Source organism: Python bivittatus, unplaced genomic scaffold, assembly GCF_059951505.1.
Source record: "Python bivittatus isolate LINGU-HERP-01145 unplaced genomic scaffold, Pbiv_v1 ctg000200_np1212, whole genome shotgun sequence".
Taxonomy (NCBI): Eukaryota; Metazoa; Chordata; class Lepidosauria; order Squamata; family Pythonidae; genus Python; species Python bivittatus.
Window position 1 is genome coordinate 4,835,912 of NW_028277040.1, and position 22,110 is coordinate 4,858,021.

A 22,110-nucleotide genomic window follows, 5' to 3' on the forward strand; every position below is an offset into this window, starting at 1 on the left:
CGCGCCTAGTTGCTAGGCAATCTGCCGCAGCTCCTCGTATTAGCGGGTTTCTAGCCGCGGCTCTTGCTCGATGGCGAAGTTCGTGCTGGCAGGTGAGGGGGAAGCTCCTCCAAGGCGACTCTTACACACCCCCGCTGGTTGGGGATGACTGAATGCTTTTGGATTAGGCTGGCGTCGCCGTTTCTTTCCTATATCGTTGTTGGAATCATGCTTCTTTGTAGACTGCCCAGACTGATGGGGGCCGCTTGCAGAGACTGTAAATAAGTAGGAGAAGAAAACGACTTCCAGGTTGGAAGTCGTGTCTTCTTTAGATAGAGATAATAAGGCGTTTAAACCCTTTGTCATCTACATATTACACTCCGTTTTCGCGATTTTGCTTTTTGAACTGGATTTTTATTGTATTTGTAAGCCGCCAAGAGTCTGTCAAATTGTGGCGGGTTAAAACCAAATCCATAGATAGTGCAAGGTAGCAATAGCTGAGTGGTTCCTAACTAAGCCAAAATCATTTAAGCAAACCAAATTAGGGTTTAGGCTTAAGCTCTAATTTGGTTTGTTCGGTTTTAGCATACAGGCTTGTATGAACCAGCCATTATAATGGTTTAGCATATTGTATGAATTCAGCCTGTTGTGGATTATTCAATAAATCTTAATTAAATTGTAGCTTAATACAATATGGACTCAGCCATATCCTCTGTTTTAGAAACATTGTATTAGGCCTGCTGTATGTAGGCTGTACAATCCATTCAACTACTAGATGGCAGCAGAGAGAGACATAAACCTTTAAGTCTTTGTTTCCAGTAGTCCGGATTTTTGCTGCCCAAATATCTTAGGGTCAATAGTATAAACTAACTTTAGCCCATTTTCTGATTTGTTTTCAGTGTCTTCTAATCAATCAAGGGCTGCAAAATCAAACTAAAAGGACAAATTCCATGAATTACCTAAGCAATCCAATCCTATTTTATGGATTATTTCAATAAAATCTACTGAAGTTGTTTACGGATATTGTGTCTGTGAAATAATGTATTATTGGTGTACTTCGACCATTATACTCTGCTGCTCTAATTTTTAATATCAAATTATTTCAACATTACCATGGTTTTGCAGCAGTTAAGGTTTGGGACTAGGACTGGGGAAACCCAAGTTCTAGTCCACCCTCAGCCATAGAAGTTTCGGGTGACTTTGGATCAGTCCTTTCAGCCAACCTCCCTCACTAGCTGGCTGCTTTGGGAAAAATAGGAAGAAGCAACATTGTGTACACTGCCTTGGGCTCTTGAATGAAAGGTGGGATATAAATCCAATAAAGAAATCACAAGTTTATAAATGTGTACAATTCTTATTAACTACTTAATTTCCAGGTAGGGCAGATTGCCCCTATTATGCTAAAGCAGAACTCCTAGCTGACTATCTGCAGGAAAATTTGCCTAACTTCAGGATACACAAGATTATTCAACATCCTGACAACTGGGAGGTAAAAAGATTTCAGTCTGGTTCACTGCTGGGGATATTCTCTACTGTTGGAATCCATTAACTATCAAAAGCATCTTTACAGGTGGCAGAAGAGACAGATAGGATAAATGTACAGTGTATAAAAATAGTTATATTGAGACAATGATGAAGAAAGCTAATGAACTCTGCTAACCATTGAGTTTGGTTAAATGTAACCTTATTGTATTTCAAATGTATGATAGTTTAGGGGCATAAAATGAAATTTGGCAAATCTACACAGCTTCATATTTCTTTAATATTTATTGATGGATAAGAACTGACATATTGATGATACATAAAGTTTCATCTGTGTTGCTTTAGCTTAGACTGAGATAAATTAGATTTTTTTTCTGCAGAAAGAATTATTGCAGAATTTAGATAAGAAGTCAGATGTAACCCCCCCACCACCACCAATTGGTGGCAAAAAGTATGTGAAAATACTGTCCACTAGTGGCTATCTCTGTATATTTGTCTAGAACAAATTTATAATTGGGTGTTGATTAAAGCAGTCACTGAGGAATTTACTTTATAGATTATCACAGAATCTGTTCTGTGTTTTTCTGCTAAAACGCTGAAAGTGAACAATTACTTATTAGTATACTTAGGTGCACACATATTTAACCAGACTCTGTTTTATTTTGTTTTGTTTTGTTCCCATTCCATTAATGTGGTTATATTAGCATTTGCTCTGTGTGTATGTGTATGTCTAGCCTAAAAAAGGGAAGCTTAAAGGAAAATAATGATTTGAATAAAATACAATTTTTCTTTAGCCCAGAGTTCCAGGGTAAAATCAATTGGTAGAAATTGCAGGAAAACACAATACCTTAGGCCATGATGACCAGTCTTTCACTGATAGTATTTTAGCAGAGATGTGATAGTCTTTTTCCAGGAATAATGTGGATTCTTCATTGAGCAGGAATTGGACTAAATGATCACCAAGGTGTCTGCCAACTTGATAATTATATAAATCAAAAATGGAGACTGTATTTCATCCTGCAAGCTGAGCTCACTCTGGGTGTCCAAATATGGGTGCCAAATGTTACCAGGTTGCATTACTGTTATGTGAGTTGTCCTCCACCCTGATGAATGCCTGCATCCACATTCATACATTCTATTCATAAATATATTCTTCACATTCTCCTCTTGTTCTGTATGAAGAGAGAGTGTTTGGATAATTATAGGAAATGATGATTATTTCAGCATTGCTGTGAAAGCCATTTATGGATTTATACACATTAGAATTGTATGTTATACTTAATTTGAAGGCATTTATCTTTAGAACTGGCTGCAGGAGATCTGTAATCAGAATGGCTGGAAACACAAACGCTCTCCAATTATTTGGAGAGAACTATTGGTCCGTGGAGGAAAGGGCCTTCTTCTAGGAGGATTCAATGAATTTCTAGAACATGCTCAGGTAAAAAGTTGCATATTGATTTTTCTGCTCGTTTCTTCTCCTTTCTCATTAATCTGTTTTTATTTATTTTCAGACTAGCCAAAATTCAGTATATGTTTAGCCATGATTGTCAACACAGTGCTTCAGTCAGCTTAGTTAAAACTGTTAAGGAATTAGTGAATGGGAACTTAAATATATTAATAAAATATCTGAATCTCATTGAAGGACAGATGAAACACATAATATAAAGGGGTAGAACAGTTGTTTGTTAAGGTAAATGGGAAAGGGCAGTAAGCAGAAAATTCTTTGAAAGAATAATGAGTAATTTTGGTAAACGGGAAAATATTTCTAACAAGTAATTGTAGATTACTTCCAGAGTAAATTCCAAATAATCTTGCCAATCACCCAAATAACTGGTGATAGAACTCCATTTACTGTTGAGCTAGACTAATGGGTGGTATGTAGTAGATTAGCAAAAAATTTTGTTTCCCGCTTACTTAATAATAGCAACAACAAAATGTAAGGATGTTAAAATAAAGAAAACTGAGTATAAATGTGACATATAGAATGAATGAATGAATGAATGAATGAATGAATGAATGAATGAATGAATGAATATTAATGGATTTGGGGGAAGTAAACTATGAAGTGCCAAGATGGGTGGCAACACTCAGCAGCTGACCTCGGCTAATCTTAAAAAGCTATGCAGAATTAGGACTTGAAAGAGAAACCATCAAACATCCCAGAGCTGTAGGTTAAACTGGGAAGAAATCAAAACACTCTGTACCTGTTCCCAGTAAAACTGTCTGCACGTGTCCATGGAGTCATCAGATTTTTTGTGCAAACTCTGAACTGAGTTCAAAATTTCATCTAAAAACAAATCCCTAGACCAAGAAATGCTCAGAGGCACCATATGTTTTAACTCCAAGTATATGTCTTTGCTCTTGACATTCTGTGGTAGAGGTAGGGGTCTAACAAAATAAAATCTGGCAAAACTGAAATCTGCTTCCCATCTCATGTTGTTATATTACTATTTATATCCTGCTGTTCTTGGACAGCTAACATCATAGATGAGGCAAGTTCTTCCAATTCTGTAGTTACTACTGTTTCTATATTTTTGTAATAAAATATGTTTTGGTCTTCAGAACTTGAGATAAATGGATATTTACTGATGACCCTTTTTAATTTTCAGCACTACTATAACGTCACATCACACATGATGACTGAAGAGATGTTCTTAATAGCTAAAGAGAACTTGCATAATTGCATAGAAATTGAAACAGAAGAGGAAGAACTAAAAAGTCTTATCAACCCCTTGCACATTTGGGTCAACAGGTGAGAAGATGAAAAAGAAACAACAGAGGCTGAAAAATTTTAACCTCATTCATTTTTTTTTCTTATTAATACAGGAGTCACAGAGTCAGGCAGATTTGCTGAATTGGGAACATGTATACAAATGAGTGCATTCTTTTATTGTGATATCCAAACTGGCCTTCAAGAATTTAGATCATTCCTCTTTAGTGTCCAGTTGCAGATTGCCACTGTCCCATTGACATTAGCTATGGGAAACCAGCAGTGTGGTCCCTGCCATCTATCTGGTCATGCTGCTTAGCTGGCTCAAGATAGGAATCTGTATATTGTTGACACCAGGATAGGTTATTGCCATTGAATTTTAGGGTTTAATTTGTTCCATCAGTTTTTTGTGATTAAAGAAAATAGGAAAATTCACAGATATTTATCATCACATTTCCTACAGGTTTGTATATAATTTAAGGCTAAATATATTTTCAACTACCCTACACCCATATGTGCAAATGTTTGGTGGAGGGGCTAATATTTATCAGATCACATAATTGAACTTGGTTAATATTGAACAGCTAAGCAGCTTGGTTGGCACTTGGATGGAAAACCACCAGGAAACCCAGGCTTTCGGTTAGAATGGCAAGTTCAAAAAATATGTTGGAAGAAGGCAATAGCAAGCCACTTCCATATTGTTGCCAGGAAAACTACATGGAGCTTGAGTCAAGTAAGTATTTTACTTCAAAGATAGCCTAAAAAATCTCTCCAGCTACTTTGCAAAATCTCCCTTTAAAAAGAGGGGAAACAGCACTTTACAGATAGTTGGGAGGAGAGCTGAAGTATTTCTGCCAGTGATGTTGTTTTTCTCAGGATTAGCCCACCTCCAGATGCTTATGCTAGAATGGACAAAATCAGAAAAGCAGCAGCAAACAGGGTAATTGCTATGTAACATGTGGTTATCCTTCCAATGTATATTTATGCTAATGTATTATGAGGGATTTGAGTGATTGAGAAGGCTTTGATCTCCCTTTTTTGCCACTTGCTTTGCAAAATTTCACCACTGCCACCAACCTGCCCACAAAGAGCTGAAAAATAAATTCTGTTGGTACTAGATGCTTCAAAACTATTGGTTTTCTTTATCCTTTTTTTCTTAATCAGGGCATGCAGTCATGCCTGCTATCATCTGATCCCTTTATTAACGAATGGAGAAATATTTGGAATGGAAACTGAGGTCAGCCTTCATTTGTTGGACAGAAGCAGTTTCAAAGAAATTCTTCAGGGTGTTGTTATGGAGACTCAAGATTTAGCATCCCCGGTCCTTCGTAGTGTCACCTCCCACACTGAACTGGAGGAGGCTTTCCTTGATGCTGATATCATCATTTTGTTTGATGACATCCTACAGGAAACAATCCCAACACTTGAAGACTGTATCCACCAAGTGACCAATCAATGTAAAATATATGGCCCTTTGATAGAGCAGAATGCCAAAAGCAATGTCAGAATTATTGTGATGGGAAAAATCTTTGCCAACCTTAAGGCATTAATGCTTATGACACATGCACCATCTATAAATCCTCGAAATATTGTCACTCTTGCCATGCTCTTGGAAAGTGAAGCCAAGGCTCTGTTAGCAAGAAAAATGCAAATGCACCCAGCAGGTATGTAACAGACTGATGCTTAATCATTGAATTAGTTTGGACTATTTTTGTCTCAAGTTATATTAAAACTGTAACAAAGACAAATTATAAATGAAAATTAAAGCATGTATGTAGAGGGCCAGAGAGATGATGTTGGAGAAGGAATCTAGAGGCCATTAGGGAAACACCAGGTGCAGAAGAAATGTGTTAAGTCCAGAGAACTGGAAGAGTGTTATGAAGAGACTTAGACTATTTCCCCCCACCCCCACCCTGCTGATTCCCTGGGTATAAGCGGGAGAAAAGGGAAAACGGGAAGACTTGTAAGGTTGATTCCAGCCTTCCTGGATAGACCAGATCAGGAAAAAGACTCCACAAGATGACTAGAATTATACTTTATTGAGATAGTCTATAATAACAGAATCTTCCAAATCAGTCCATGTCTCTCTTTCTCTTCCCCTTACACTCCAGGGAGATAGGAAGGGGCTAGTCTGAGTCTCTTTGTAAAATCATCCGCCTCAATATTCCCAGAAAAATTGGAGTTAGGGGCATGGGAATGAAGTGCAGATGTGTTGCTCCCCTCCTAGCTCATCCTCTATACTCTATAAAGGCACATGGAAGGATCTTAACTTGTGAGGTGATAAATGGATTCTAGATAATAGTGTGATTTCACAAGGCTGCACATTTTGAGGGTTTGGATGCACGTGGAAAGTAAGTTGTTCCATATCACAGTACATGAATGTAGAGGAATTCTGGTGCTTTAGGGAAGAGGATGTGAAGGAGCCAGATAAAGCCCACACAAATGATAGCTGTTATTTATGCTACTGACCATGTTGGCCACATGGCACCTCCAGATTAGAAGAACTATGCTGGGGAACAATTACAGGAACCACTATTGACTACTTATGGGCTTATATGAGGTATTTTAGTGGCAAATAGGATGTTGGAATAGATTAATCTTTGGTCTTGCTTGTCTGTTCGTTCAGTTGTCCATTGTTGTCTTTTAACAGGGATAAAAAATCTCATAGTCTGGGGGAACGTCAGTGGCAGTAGCTTCGTTGATCTGAGTAAAACAGAGCTATATAGATATGACAGCGCCATCTGGGGCCCACCAAGCTTTTTTCGTCCTTTGTTGGATGTGCTGTTTGATCGGTACTGTATTCTTTCTGATTTTTTAAAAAAATTGGTATTATGCAGTTCTTGAAACATTAGAGGAATATAGAACATTTATAAAATTTTATAAAATTTTATGCCATATAAATCTGCTCCAATCCTTAACCTATTTCACAGTTCCTTGCAAGTTTTTGCATTTTAAAAAAAAATCATAGTCACCTTAAAATTATTTTTTTTGGCCCTTTGTTGCTGCCTGAAAAGAAGAGCAGCATTTAGCTGATAGACTTGAAAATTGAACAATAAACGATTATGTGCTATTGAACTGTTGGCCTTTGGCTGTAATAAAGCATATGATCTAAGAAATATATGTCTGAGTCTTTTCAGGACTATCTCTAGATTCCCTCAATTTAATTTACTAGACATTTTGTGGCTAACTTTAAAGTAGTAAGATTGCTGTCTACCTACATTTAAAATTGCATTGGAGCATCAACACTTTGGTTTATGTTCTACATCCAAAATAATTAGCAGTAGAAGTATGTAAACATTTTTTTGAAATTAAGCATCTTCCCATATCTTTACTTCTACCAACAATGTTCTAGAACTCTGGTAAAAATTAAAACCTCTGTGATATACTTTCTAACTCTGTATATAATGCTATATTTTGAAAGAATGTCATGACCTAAAATTTGGTATTTTGCTTTAAAATAATTAAGGTCAATGTATTAAAAAAATTAATAAATGGGCTGCTCTGGCAATCAACAGCATTAATCCAATGCTCTTTTAAAGTCCTACTTGACAGGATTTTGAGACACATTTTGCTGCCAAAATTGTTTCTGTGAATGCTGTTTTCTGAATTTTTATTCTTTGCAGATATTTTTATTGGGCAAATCTAAGTAGCTTACAAGTATAACAAAACAAAACAATCATAATACTTACTCTAGGTAACTCCATAAAATCATAATTATCACATCTCTGATACCAAAATGACTACCTGAATAATGAAGTTTTAACAACTTTCTAAATACTAATAACAAAAGTGCATTTTTATTTTTAAGGATAGCTGGTTCTATAGGAGGGGAGCTCCAGCACAGGCTTGTCTCCAGGTCCTCTCCTGCTGCCCCTCACAGAGGATGCGCCATGGGGACTCATAACAAGTGTTCTCTACTAACCAGCCTTGGGTGGGCAGATTCTACTCAAAGCAAGTGGTCGTGTAGATCCTAAGCCATGTATAATTTTATAAGTTAATGCCAGCATCTTGAATTGCACCTGGAAACAAACTTCCCTAGATACATATTTCTGATGTTGTTGCTGTTGTTGCCATACTCTTGACTTGTCCTATGTATGGCTTCCAGCTTGCAGTCTGGAGATTTTCCGTGTCATTTCAAAACCATGACTTCCCCCCCCCACCACAGCACCTTTGGAGTCCTGCTTCTTTCAGCAGGCAAAGGAAGATGTCTCACAAAAGAACTATAGGGAAAGCTGACGGGAGACAATGCCTTACCACTTAATTCAGCAACAGATTAAAGATAAAAGGAGGCATCTCTGCACTGAAACCTGACACCTCCAGCTTAAAATGGAGGAACTCAAAGCAGAAGGGCATCTTACACAGTAGTTACTCTATCTGGCCCTCCCACACCATTACAAACTAGCTGAGGACATTGTGGAATATATAAGGCTGGGGATATGAGACTTAAATTTCTTGAAAAAAGCTGAAGGCTCATCTTTACAGAGGATATGTTACATTTGTTTTCTTTATTATGTTTAAGAAAAGGTATAATTTCTTGTTGACAGCGAATGGATGCATATTGAATTTGTGGCTTCACTGAGTTCACTAAGTTCTTGGGGAACTCGTGGTTTAGGAATGGCACCTGCACATACAATTGCTACTGTGCTGAGATACTGGTACCAAGGATCCCCTCCTGGAGAAATGGTCTCCTTGGGAGTAATTAGTGAAGGTAAATGTCCTGGAAAGTTTTTCTGTCACACTTATTTTAGTGACACTAGAAGCCATTATCACCAAGCTGAATATTTTCAGCAAGGAGTGTCTGCGGCGGAATCAAAAAGATCAAGATGGCAGGTATGACTGTGTGATTGAAGCCCTGAGCCTCTTTACGTGCACAGCCATTTTAGCAGGGAGAATTGGATGCGGGGTATGCAGATGGGGGCCATACGTATACCACTGGTGCAACTACTCCCTCCTCTTCAAGTAGACTCCAGTGATGTTCCGATGATGATGATTTTGCGCCTGGCAACTGCCTGGACTAGTCCCTGCAGTTTTCTTGGCAAGGTTTTTTGGAAGTGGTTTGCCATTGCCTGTTCCCTTAGGGCTGAGAGAGAGTCAAGGTCACCCAGCTGGCTTTGTGCCCAAGGCAGGACAAGAACTCACAGTCTCCCAGTTTTTAGCCTGATGCCTTAACCACTACACCAAACTGGCTTTCTCCAGTGATTTTACAGGTTTTAATTTAAGCATGAGTCAATTCTCTGAAGTCTCAATTTAGAAAACTAGCTGAAGCAAGAACATTAGATGTAATCTTCATGAATGCTTCTGTCTTCATCTGTTGTTCACTTTGTTATAGATAAAAGTAGACACGTGCATGAAGTGTACATCTACTGTTCCCACTTTGTTATAATATGCCAACTGCTTCTCAGATATTATATTTTTTAATATCTAAGAGTTGTTTTTATGGCTCTGCATAAAGTTCTAGCATCGAATTAATCTGGCTCTCTGGCCTGCCTGCATATTTCAGAAACGTTATCCATTTATGTATAACTTATTTATTTATAGTATTTATTACAATAATCAGGCTGTTCCTGACACTGATAATGAGGCCCTGTTTTGGGGGAGTATTGTGTGAGATCCTTGTGTGCATCTGGCAAAATGAGACCTTGAGGTAATTTAACAGGATTTTTTTTTAATGAACAACTTGGTACATTCAGAAATGGCATTCATTTTTAATGGTGTTCTGTTGGGTTTTTGTTTCTGATTCTATAGATGGATTTGTAACAAATCATGCATCAGTAAGATTTAGTACAAAGTTTTATTTACTAAATTCATAACTTCTCTTTAGATAATCTGTAAAATATTATAATATCCTCTAGATTGTACCTGTCCTAGTGACAGGTTATTAAATCTAGGTTATAGTGGTTGGAATAGTTCACTTCTACTCTATCCATTATAGCAGCTAAAGTAATTCCTAGACCAGAAAGGAGCATTTATTGCTGAAAGTCAGTTCTCGTGATTTAGTTGTATTTTCTTAGAGTCAGAATGGTGGGATGTGCATCATATTCTTGTGATGCCCAAATGGAATAGAAAAACTATGCGTGTATAAATTATGGATTTATTATCTGTGTATTAAATATTTTTGAAAGGGTTTATTTCTGCTCTCAAGGTCAATTTGGACTTCCTGAGGGGATTGTCTATTCAATGCCTGTAAGGTTTGAGGATGGCAGCTGGGAGATCTTTACAGAAGTAGAAATTACTGAGAAAACTCAAGCATATCTTCTGATTATGGCCTGTGATCTAATTCGGGTAAAATTATATTGTATATTGCTCCCATAATTCATCCTTTTAGTTTGGATAGTCTAGAAAGCTCTCATCAAGATATCCCTGTTTTACAAAGGAAGCTATCTGCAAATCAACAGACACTGTTAATCATTTAGAGTCTAGTGTCTAGTTATATTTCATTGAAATTTAAATTTAAACATTAAAATTAAATTGAAATATTTTCTAGATGGTTTGCTAGCTGCTTATTGTAGACAGCAGAAAAAAATATGTACATAATGGGACATATTATGTAATGCGTGAGATAATTTACAGATCTTGTAAGTTTCTTGATAGTCAGAATTCAAAAATACAAGATGAAGATTTTAAATTTATCTGCAGGCAAAGGCTACAAGTTGTGTATCTGTATACTATTTCTGTGAACATAAAAACTAGCAAAAATTATTACGAAAATAACAATTACATTAATTTCCATAGAAATTATAATTGCCCTTAAATCTGAATCCATTCTCATCAGATTAACAGATTAATTGTTCAGAAGAAATGCATGGATATTAGGAAAGGCAATCAAGTAGCTGTATTAATGAAAAGAGTATTGCAAGCTGTGTTAACGAAGTTATTATAAATGCAATAATTTATCACCTCCAATTGATGCAGGGTTTTTTCTCTCCAGGAAAAACAAGTTGCCTTAGGTGAAGTAGCAGAACTGAATCCACAGAGAAGAGGTAAATATAATTAACAAGATACTAATGCTCAGTCAAACAATACAAATGGCATTTGAAACCCAGATTTAAAATTATATATTCTACTGGCAAATGTTTAAACTGAATAAAAATGTTCAACTAAGTATGTTTAAATTTTAGCTGTGGTAGAATAAAGCAGTGATAATTTGTGAGTAATAATTTGCTTAATCTCAAGAAGATATATGAAGTTGCTGGGATGTGAGGGAAGGAAGAGTTAAGAATTATTTCTGGTGGAGTTATTAAAACAATTATTTAAAAAAATACTGAATAACCTAGTATCCTTGCTAATAAATACTTCTTATTTTATCCATTGATTGTCATTGTTCACCAGTTTTACAGTTTTAGAGCTCCAAACATTTATCACTTTTTTAAAGCGCTAGCTGAAGCATAGCTCAAGATCTGAAGTCTTGAGTGAAGTCTGGGAATTATTGATTACATAGGAGTAGACACTATGAATGGCACACCTTCCTTTTTTTGTTGCTTCCACTCAGACTAGAGTGGTATAGGTGTTCATTTGGCCTCATACTTGAGGCCTCAAGACCTCCCCATATACAGTTTTGTATGGGTGTCAGTGGTTATCACCACTGAGTACTATAGGAGTGCAGAACATGCCACCTCTGGACTTCATAAATCCTGATTGGGTGAGGCACTCTACGTATCTTTTTCCCCTAGCAGCCTTTCTTTCTTTCTCAGTGGCTGCTACATTTCCTACCTACCTACTCTCAACTGTATTTTCCTCTACCTCTCCACTCCTTTTTCCTGATGCTACTCTACTTTTTATGATTCTTCTCAGTCTCCTCCACAATACCTTTCTTCAACGCCTGCGCATTTCTTCCCAACTTACCCACTCTCCTCCAGCTTCTCCATGCTACCCTTTTTCCTCAGTACCAAAAGATGTTGCAGCAATTTTCAGCATTAGTAGAAAATGCTCTAACATTGAACACTCCCTTTACAAAGAAGAAAAAGTAGAAAAGGCTGCATGTTAATTTCTTTCAGAACAGAAGAAAAACATTATCCTTCCTTTTGTTCTCAAAATGAAACAAGAAAAGTGCAGACTCTTTGTGTCAAAGCCTTGTCATGGCACTATGCTAGAGCATAATCTTCCAGTAAACAACTAATTTGCAGCTGTTTTCTGTTTTTCTTTTTGTTACAGAGGTGGGGTCTCTACATGTGTTGAGATAAACTAAGTAATTAAATATGTGCATGCGTGACCACCCATGACAGGGCTTTGGGAAAGGAATGGTTTCCAGTCAAAGATATTGTGTTGTCTTAGTATTGTGAAAAAGGGCACAGACTTCACTGCCTTTTGTGGGTGGATTGGAACAGAAAGCTAGATTCAGATTGCCCAGATGACAGTGCAGGGAAAGGGGACATACATGAGGGTTGAATGAAAAGTAATGTCTTCACTTCCATAACTTTAGTTTAAATAGGGATATTTTAATAACTGAAACAGGGGAAAATCCTTGAAATCCTTGAGCACTTTTTTAACTTGTATACTTCTCCACATACTCATGTACTACTTCACCATTCACTATACACTTCTGCCAACGATGGACAAACTTCTTAAAGTCATCATGAAACTCCAAACTTTGTCTCTTCAAGTAGGCCCTGACAGTTCTTTCCACCTCTTCATTTGAGTCAAACAGATGCCCATGAAGATATTCCTTCAATTTTGGGAAACGGTGAAAGTCATATGGCACCAAGTCTGGATGATATGGCAGATGGTGTGAGACTGAGATCCAACTTTGTAATCACTTCTTGGGTGGCCTGTTAGGTATGAGATCTAGTATTGTTGTGTTGCAGCAGAATGACCTTGTGCTTCTGAACTCTGCTTAATCATTGTTCCAAAGTGTTGAGTGGTGCAATCTGGTGCTATGAAGTGGTGTCAGGATCAAGAAATCCATATGCACCCCAAAACACCATCTGCATCCCAAAAATCTGTAACAATAACTTTTCCTACCCAAGTCTGGGCTTTCATTTTTTTCTTTGTAGGTGAAGCTTTGTAATGATATTCCATGGGCTGATGCTTCATTTTTGGCTCATAAAGATGACCCCATGTTTTGTCAACTGTCACCAAGCTGTGAAGAAATTCCTAACCTTCATTTGCATAGCATGACAGCAATTGCTTGCAAATTTCAACTGTTAAAGATTTCATCTCTGTCATCAGCATGCAAGGAACCCATGTTGCACAAACCTTCCAATACTGAAGAATATCAATAATATGATCCACGTGTTCCTGTGAAATACCAAGCTTGATCTGTGGATTGTCCTTAATCAATTCATCAATCTTTCTCATGTGAAACTTGTTGATTGCTATTATAGGTTGTTGTCCACCTTGTTCTTGATCACACAAACCAACTCTTCCAGTTCACCTTCTTTACATTTTTTGGCCCAATGATGCACAGTAGTTGCATCAACATAGTCATCACCATAGTCAATCTGCATTCAGGAGTGAATTTCAATTAGAGGGATTCCTTCAGCAGTCAAAAATTCACTCATGGCTATTGCTTAAAGTGCACTAACAAGAACAGGTAAGTCCCCAGGTTAAGAATGCCCAGTTTACGGACGACCCATAGTTAAGAACGGAGCCTATTGTAGCAAAATTCAAGTTAAATACACAATGGTTCAAGTTAATTATACAATACTACTTATACAGTATTACATGGTAATACTGTTCCAGCTTACATACAAATTCGACTTAAGGACAGACCTTGGGAACGGAACTCATTCTTAAACTGGGGACTATCTGTAGTCACTTCAGGCTTCCATTTCATGTACAATAGCAACACAACATTTTCTCATAGCAACTTCCAGCCAGTTGAAGTGAAAGCATAGATGCTAATGAACATGTCAGAGCTTCTAGCATGTCCATATGCCATCTATTAGTGACTTAGAGAATTGGAGGAATTACTTTTCATTCAACTATCATACTTTTAATTTTTTTATATATTAAAAGTGTTTATGTATCAGTCAATGTTGTGTCAGCTTTTTCATCTGGCTGCTATTCTGCTTGCAATAAGAGCTTGCTCCTTAGCTTTGTTGTGATTCCTTGAGAAAACAATTGCAACTGAATTCCTGAATTGGAGGACCTTGGCAATTTGTTTGTGTGGAAAAAAAAATAGAAATAAATAAAATAGTTCTGCTACCTTTGGTGTTCAGCCCTTGACACATCGAATTTACACAACCCTGATTTAAAGTATAACTTTATAGATGTCTATACAAAACAAATTCCATGGAGCTAACCCTTAGGCATGTGGATATAGGAATGCAGTTTTAACTTCAAACAATAATAATAATAATGTTTTCAACTAGCTTGATTTTTTTTTCTTTGGATTAATCTTACACTATTTCTAAAAGGCTTCTGACAGACCTCAAAACGTAGACATAACTCAATTATTTTGTGTCCAATTGGCAATGTATGCTTTATTCATTGTCCATTGGCAATATATATTTAATGAGTATAATTAAATGGCAAAACATGAATATTGTTTCTTACAGAAGTTCATGTGGTATATAGCGATTTAGCAGAAGAAGAGCAAGACTTTGAAGTGAAGGATGGTAAGGCAAAGAAATGTTTTGTGCTGCAATTAAAAACTGCAGTTAAAAACCATTATACCATCCTCTAAAACATTTTCCTTTGTTTTTACAAAATTTTTAAAAAATAGCAAAAACATTAACAGTGTAGAGTTTTAAAGAAATGATACCTCAAACTAAACCAAACTAAAAAGAGGGAGAATATGAATTAGGAATGTGTATATGTGATGTACGTACATGTATCTCTTTTGCTGTAACAAAGAAGTAGTCTTGAGTTGAATTGACTCCCTGCCTTGCCCTTGAGGTCTTTCCTAGTTTGTTCGTATCAAACCTACTGCGAATAGGGGCAGCCAATAAGAAAAAGACCCCATCTCTAATTGTGAACTTGGTACAGCTTTTACTTTTATTGTTAGAAAACAATATACACATGATCAGTGACACATAGGAGCAATGCTACTTTTCTAGGACATTAAATATGAAGTTTTGTTAAAAGATAGAACAGTGTTTCTTGAAGTGTGGTCCTAGACCCTAGAGATCCCCCAAGACCCTCCTAGGAGTCCACAAAATCAAAATTATTTGTCAGATATTGAAGATAGTTGCAAAAATTTAAAACAATGTCACTCTTCTCATTGTTATTTTTTATCTGTTAGAATATAGTTTTTTCATGAAAAATTTATTAATGTTAATAACTAAAGGGTTTAATATTGTTATTTTTACATGACTCAATAAATATTCTATGAATGCATCAATTTTAATTTTTAATTCAGTAAATATCAATACACATAACCCATACAAACAAAAGCTCTTTTGGGGTCCTCCATAATTTTTAAAAGTGAGAAGCGGTTCTGAGAGCAAAAAGTTCAAGAAACACTGAGATAGAGTATACTTCTGAAGCTCCATACTAGTTCCTCAATTTTTTTGATTTCTCCCTCTCTTCCTGGCATCATTCTCCTCTTGTCCTAAATCTCTAAATTGTATTTCAGGGTTCCTTCACCAGTGAAATTTCTAGTTCTTCACATACCCATGTAGCTTTGGCTGCCAATCATTGCTTTGTTATTCTTTGCACACAGCCTTGTACCTTCTCTCCTTTACCTCTTCTTTCTGAGTAGTTTTTCTGTTGCTGGAGAGGGAGCTTCCTACCCTGCTATTTTCAAACCTTTTTCTCTTCTCTTTGCCACACCCAAAATTGGGGTCTTACTGTATATAAGATACTGAGCTCTCTCTCTCTCTCTCTCTGCCTTGTCCCAACTAAATTATTTCCACCACCACTCCCGCCTCACCTTTTATTGCCTGATCTCTAAGGCTGGGATTAGGTAACATATTGTAGAGCCAGCAGGTCTTTCAGGCAGAAAGTTTGTCTATTTCTTCCCAAAATCTATACTTCTATTTCTGTACTTCCCCATTTTAAAGGATTCAGTTTCTTGCATTCTGGAATTAACAACTTTATTCTTGCTTTGCATGAGCTTTACTGCAAACTACTGAGTTGCACATAGTATATATCCATGCAATGCATATGTACTTTGGGAACAGAGACAAAGGTTTTAAACACCCTTATTCAGTCTTTCTGTCCACAACAAATTTTGGATAGGCAAAGGTACAGTAATAGACAATGTAAATATAAAGTCTTCAAATCACACTCAACTGATGATTTCATGGACTAGACATATAATTTTATTGTCAGCAGTAGGGAAGTGATTGCCACTATCTTCTTCCAGGAAGTTTTTTTCTTATTCCCCAGTCTAACCTACAACCCTGGGATTTCCTTGTGGTCTCCAGTCTGAGTACTAACCAGGTTTAATCCTGCTTAGCTTTTTTTAAATCAGCCAGGTTCAGGTAAGAAGCTGATAAATGAAGATCAAATTTGACTAAATTATCAGAGATTTTCAACACTTTTTATTGTGTTAATTTGAGAGCATGTGAATGTGTGCATAACAGCAGTACTGCTGATGGAATTTGATTGCTTTGATACATTTTCCATGGTAACTCTCAAAAATGTGTGTCTGGGAATAAATGACATCACACATGCCATGACATCATATAAATGATGCAAATTATGTAACTGTAATTGTAAATACTAGTTGAAAGCCATTCCCACATGCTTCTTCACTCTTGGAACTCACACTTTCGAGATGATCAGTTATTAATTTTAGCTGCAGCTACTCTGTTCTTGAGCCAGCCACATGAATGTTGATGCAACATTACAGCACAATTTATTTGGTTCTTACACCCTTAGGTTAGTTTTATGAGCACTCAAAGTGATTGTGCTGAAAGATGAAATTTTGTTTGGCTCATTGACGTTTACGTCTGCTGTCTTCAGTTGCAAGGATACAGCACACTGAGAAGCTCATGAGAGTAGGTTCTGAGACTGTCACAGGTTTCAGCTGCTGAGTTCCACAGAAGAGACTATGGGCAGTTGTCTGTAGCTCTTATGTTATACGTTGCCCATCCCAAGAACAAGAATGAACTAAATCAGATAATTGTGCCAATTGGCAAGAAGTTTCTAAAAGTTGTAAGGAAAAAAAATAGGTTTCTATGTTGTCCAGAAGCTATTAAATACCTGAGTATTAATATCCTCAGGAAATTACCCAATTTGGCGGATAAGAACACTTCAAAATGTATTCCCCAGATAAAAGAAGATATTAAGAAGTAGATGAAAATACTTTTAGGTTTGTGGGGAAGACTTAATTTTGTAATAATTAATTTTGCAACTTTGAGAGCAGTGCCTATGTTGGTTCCACTTAAATGTTTTAAACAGATTAATAAGTTAGTGGTTAAATTTTTAACAAAATACCAAGGTTCTCCTTGTTAAAGTTATGTCTTATGATGACAGTAGTTTCAATCTTTCTGATTTTTAAACAATATCATTGGGCTTGTTAACCTTAATCATGTATTGAAATGGAAACAATATTGACTGTGTACCATAGTGGGCTCAGCTTGAGAGTTATTATTTAGTACCCTTGCAATCTTGGCAGGTTCTTAGTTCTAATTAGAGAAGGAATTCAGTTCCTCTTTCAGCAGAGAAGGCAATTGGGTATATTTGGGTCTTAAAGATTAAATCTGATTTAACATTCCTGGTTTTGTTGTTGAAAACATGGGCTCATAATACAATTGTTACCTTATCAACTATTAAACATGTATACTTTTTTATAAATGTATTGCAGTCAATGATCAGTCATAATGATACAGTATTTTCAAAACTTCTGAGATTTTACAAAAGGAATACAGTTTATCTTAGGCTGAATGGCAATGCATACTGTACTGTTAAAATACTTATTATGTACATTGTTTGGCCCCATTGCCCTCATAGCCTCTGCAAATCGGGAGGCATTGTGTTGGAGAAGGTCTTTACAGATAGTCCTCGCTTAATGATGGTAACTGGGACAGGAATTTCGATTGCTAAGCAATGTGGTCATAAAGCTCAATGTCACATGACTGTGCCGCTTAACAACGGCAGTTACGGCAATCCCTGGTTACTATCGTTAAGTGAGGACCACACAGGCCGTTAAGCAAGGACCTCATGTGATCATGACTTCCAACTTCCTGCCGGCTTCCCCATTGACTTTGTTTGTGGTTAAACTGGCAGGGAAGGTTGCAAATCACGATCACGTGACCACAGAGGCATTGTGATACCCAGAATTTCAATGACTGGTCATAAGTACCACTTGTTCAGTGCCATTGCAAATTTGAACAGTCACTGAACAAGTGGTCATTAGACAAGGACAACCTGTACTAAAATTAAACAGTCTATTAACACCCCAATTTTTTTAAAAAATCAAAATTAAATTTAGACAATTTATAAGAAATTTGGAATACTAAATTTGAGTATCCCATACTGTCTAATCAATGGATTCAGGTTATAAGGAATGTTAGATATGTTTCTTATCACCTAAAAATTCATTTTGTTCAGTAAAAAAAACATATCATATGTATTGCACACCTCAACAAATGTTTAAAAAGGGTTGGTTCCCATCTTTTCTATGCTAGAGATAACAATTTGAAGGAACTTTGATACCTGTATTATGGGCATATCCACTTGTAATTTCTCACTGGCTGAATATCACGGTGTTAAACCAAGTTCTAGAAATGCATATAAGGGTTAAATATACTAATGTTTTGTTGAACTATGTTCCAAACATTTGGAAACTTTCAGTGAAGAACTTTGGATATATTGATTTGGATTTTTGCAAAATAATAATAATAATAGGTACTCATGGAAGAATTCTTGTGTCCCAGATTCTAAAAATTGGCTTAATGAAATTTGTCGACTCTCAGCCTTTGAATTAGCTTTATATCAGAGGCAAGGCTGAATTATACAATTCTCTATGTTGTAGGTTTAATTCCTTGTTAAAAAATTGAATCATAATGTTGAGATTGAAGAAAGTTGCATAATTTTAATTGATAAATATGTGTGTGCATGCACGCACACACACACACACACACACACATGCTCATCCATACATTTTTGTGGGGTTGAGTTTTTAGTTTTGTTTGTAGGCTTTGAAATTTTAAGGGTGTGTTTGTTTTGTCATTTTCTATGGATTTTCATCTTTCTCCTCGTTCCCAGGCAGTTTAGCACTGGATTTTGTTTTCTTTTCTTTTCTCACTATATATTTCTTTTTATAGAATAGGTTTTGTTTCTTTTTTTTTTTAAGTGTGTAGTGTAAAAAATAGTAATTTAGTTATATAGTTATATTGCCATTTAGTTTATATATAAAATTACAAACCAACAACTAAGATTTTTTAAGGAATATTAATTGTAATATTTTAAAATTTAATAAAATTATATTTTTTAAAAAAAATCAGTAGAAATTGGTATACATAGATGAAGGGGAAAAACATGTACGGGGTGCTGATGGATGTTTTTGTATCCATCTTTCACTCTTTTAATTGCAATGCATGTTGCAAAAGCTTGTGAGATTGGTTGATCTTTGATTTTGGTGCTTTTAGAATCCAGAGTTTCCTCAAGTGACCAAGGAATAACCTTGGAAAGTGAAGATCAAGCTATTGCTGAAGGTAAATCTTACAAATTCTGTCCATTTCTGCATGCATTTTTTTTCTCAAAATTAGTTTGAGCATGTTGCTAGTCAGGGCAGAAAAAGGACAAGTGGGAAAAAATAATCCATTTCTCTGTGGCTGCATTCAAACACAAAATTTCACTCTCAAACTGCTTTTTTCTTCTTTGGTTGGGTAGCGGTAAGAGCATTATAGCTGGAAAAAGCAGCGAGTTTAGGCTAGGTTTGCTAACTGTAGCTGATCAAGAGAACAGACCCTACTGAAAAGCATTTTCTTTTAGGTAGTTGAGGAGATACTGTATGAATAATCTAATGAATGGTCTATTACTTGATTTGCAAGGATGAAATTGTAAAGGTGTTTATATAAATTACCTCTAAAGTAGAACATTAAGAAGCTGGCAGGAGAGCCTCATCTTTTGTGTAGCCCTTTTAAGCTGGACTGTTTCCAGTTTATTCTGTTTGTGTGCACCACTGGTGATACAAATGACCTCCAAGTGCACTGTGAGGCCCCTTGATCTCTAGCATTAGTAAAGTAGCATTAGAAGCAATGTTAAAAAGTCAAAAGCACAACTACATACACATAAGCCTTTGTTCACATCTAAAGGACTTACCCATATTGCAGGGAACTGATCACGGGCAATCTGTAACAAGCCATTTTTACAAGTATAAAAATGGAAAAGAGTTCACATTATTAAAACCATCATATGGGTCCATACTTAATCCATGATTTAAATTCACATCTCCCACATCCAAAAACTAACATTTTTTCTCCTGGGACACATCAACTGTTTTTCTCTCTCATTCTGAATTATTCTTTAGTTCACAAGTATTCATCAGTACTGTTACAGAACCAAAATATATATCTACTTTCTTTTCTTGAAGTAAAAAAGATGAATACCTTGTAGATGAGCATATGTAAAACTAACAGTTCTGTTGGTTACAGAAACTGAAGATACTACTGATGAATTAAATGAGTACAAAAATACTGAAGAACAAAACATTGAAGCTGAAGATGGTTAAGAAGCTAAATGCAAAACTACTCTTTAATGTGTAAATGAAAGTTGTACTGCTTCATCAGTGAATGCAGAAAAACTCTGTATGATGTACTTTGAAGAAATATAATGTATAAGTAAGAACTGTTTTATTTATTTTAAATTTATTTTGCAATTTAAAACTATTTTGATATTTGCTGATGTCTGGCAACTTCTCAGAGATGTTTGAATTTTGACTTCCATTGAGTTAGACATTCAGTTAGACATCATGTTATTCATAATATCTACTGAGTTGTACTTCCAGTTCTTATATCACACAAAACTGTAAAACTGGCAAAACGGGTGAATATGCAAAAATAAAAGCAAAAATGTGCTTGACCCAAACATCTTGAATTATACAGCTTGAATTAACTGCTTAAAATCTATTTGACTTGAACTGATGGATTGAGATTTGAGGAGGGCAATTTTTCAAGTTGTTCTAACCAGGTTAACAAAGCTTTTACCTCTGAAGATGCCAGCCACAATTAATGGCAAAATGTCAGGATACCAAATAATTAGAACACACCTGTTAGCCCGGAAGCTCATCACCAATGGACAGAGTATAAACACTTCAAAGAAGCAGACAGAAAAACACTGATGTCTACAGAATAAATTCTGTTGCAAAAATGTGTAAGGCTGACAACTCTTACCATTTTCAGATGTTATATTCTTTCTCATCTCTCCCATTCAGTTTCTCTTTCCCAATGTAAAAGTCAAAGCAGTTTGTGGGGATCTTAGATTAGTTGCTTTATGGGATGATGTTTATTTGTTGTTTACTGATGCCATTACTTTATAAGTACTTAGTGTTTTATAAATATAAGTGTTTTATCTTTTGACTTTGACTGCATTGAGTTAATCCAGGTTGGGGTGGACTAAAATACTGTAAAATATTTTTTTAAAAACCTCAAAATCTGTGTGCTGTCCTATATGTCTTTGGATGGAACAGTATACACTAGCAGAATGGATTCTTTCCCACCTGCCAAGCTGAGCATCCTCATTCCAGATCTTTTCCATTGGGCGTATCTTCTGAGTGTGTTTACAGAGGCTTGGAGAGAGGAGAGTGAGGAGGTATTGCACATCTGTGTTTGAAACCATTTGCATAATGTTGTATATATCCTCTAATTTTTTGCCCTCGGAAAAGATAACAGGTTGCTCTGGACATGCTCCCTTCCAGTGATACTTGGGGACATTTGGGGAGAGATGGAACCAGCTGGAAATAATCCCATTACTCTGATAAATTGCTATGTAAATGTTGGCTATCAGAGTTGGCAGGTTTTGATTCTTCTAGGTTTACTGGCTACATAGATCTCAGTTGGTTAGCAGGAAGGCTTCTGCATTTTAAAACATATCCGATACGAAATATT

General features: G+C 36.2%; 1 protein-coding gene across 1 annotated transcript; it reads left to right on the forward strand.

The window, feature by feature from the left end:
• Positions 1 to 33: 33 nt before the first annotated feature.
• MDH1B (malate dehydrogenase 1B) lies at positions 34 to 21,036 on the forward strand. The gene is made up of 11 exons (XM_088135611.1): positions 34 to 92; positions 1,356 to 1,468; positions 2,765 to 2,899; positions 4,071 to 4,213; positions 5,336 to 5,835; positions 6,822 to 6,963; positions 8,716 to 8,879; positions 10,314 to 10,453; positions 11,100 to 11,151; positions 19,651 to 19,716; positions 20,659 to 21,036. Exons 1-11 carry the CDS (start codon positions 71 to 73, stop codon positions 20,733 to 20,735), a joined length of 1,554 nt encoding a protein of 517 aa, XP_087991737.1. The 5' UTR covers positions 34 to 70; the 3' UTR covers positions 20,736 to 21,036.
• Positions 21,037 to 22,110: the final 1,074 nt, after the last annotated feature.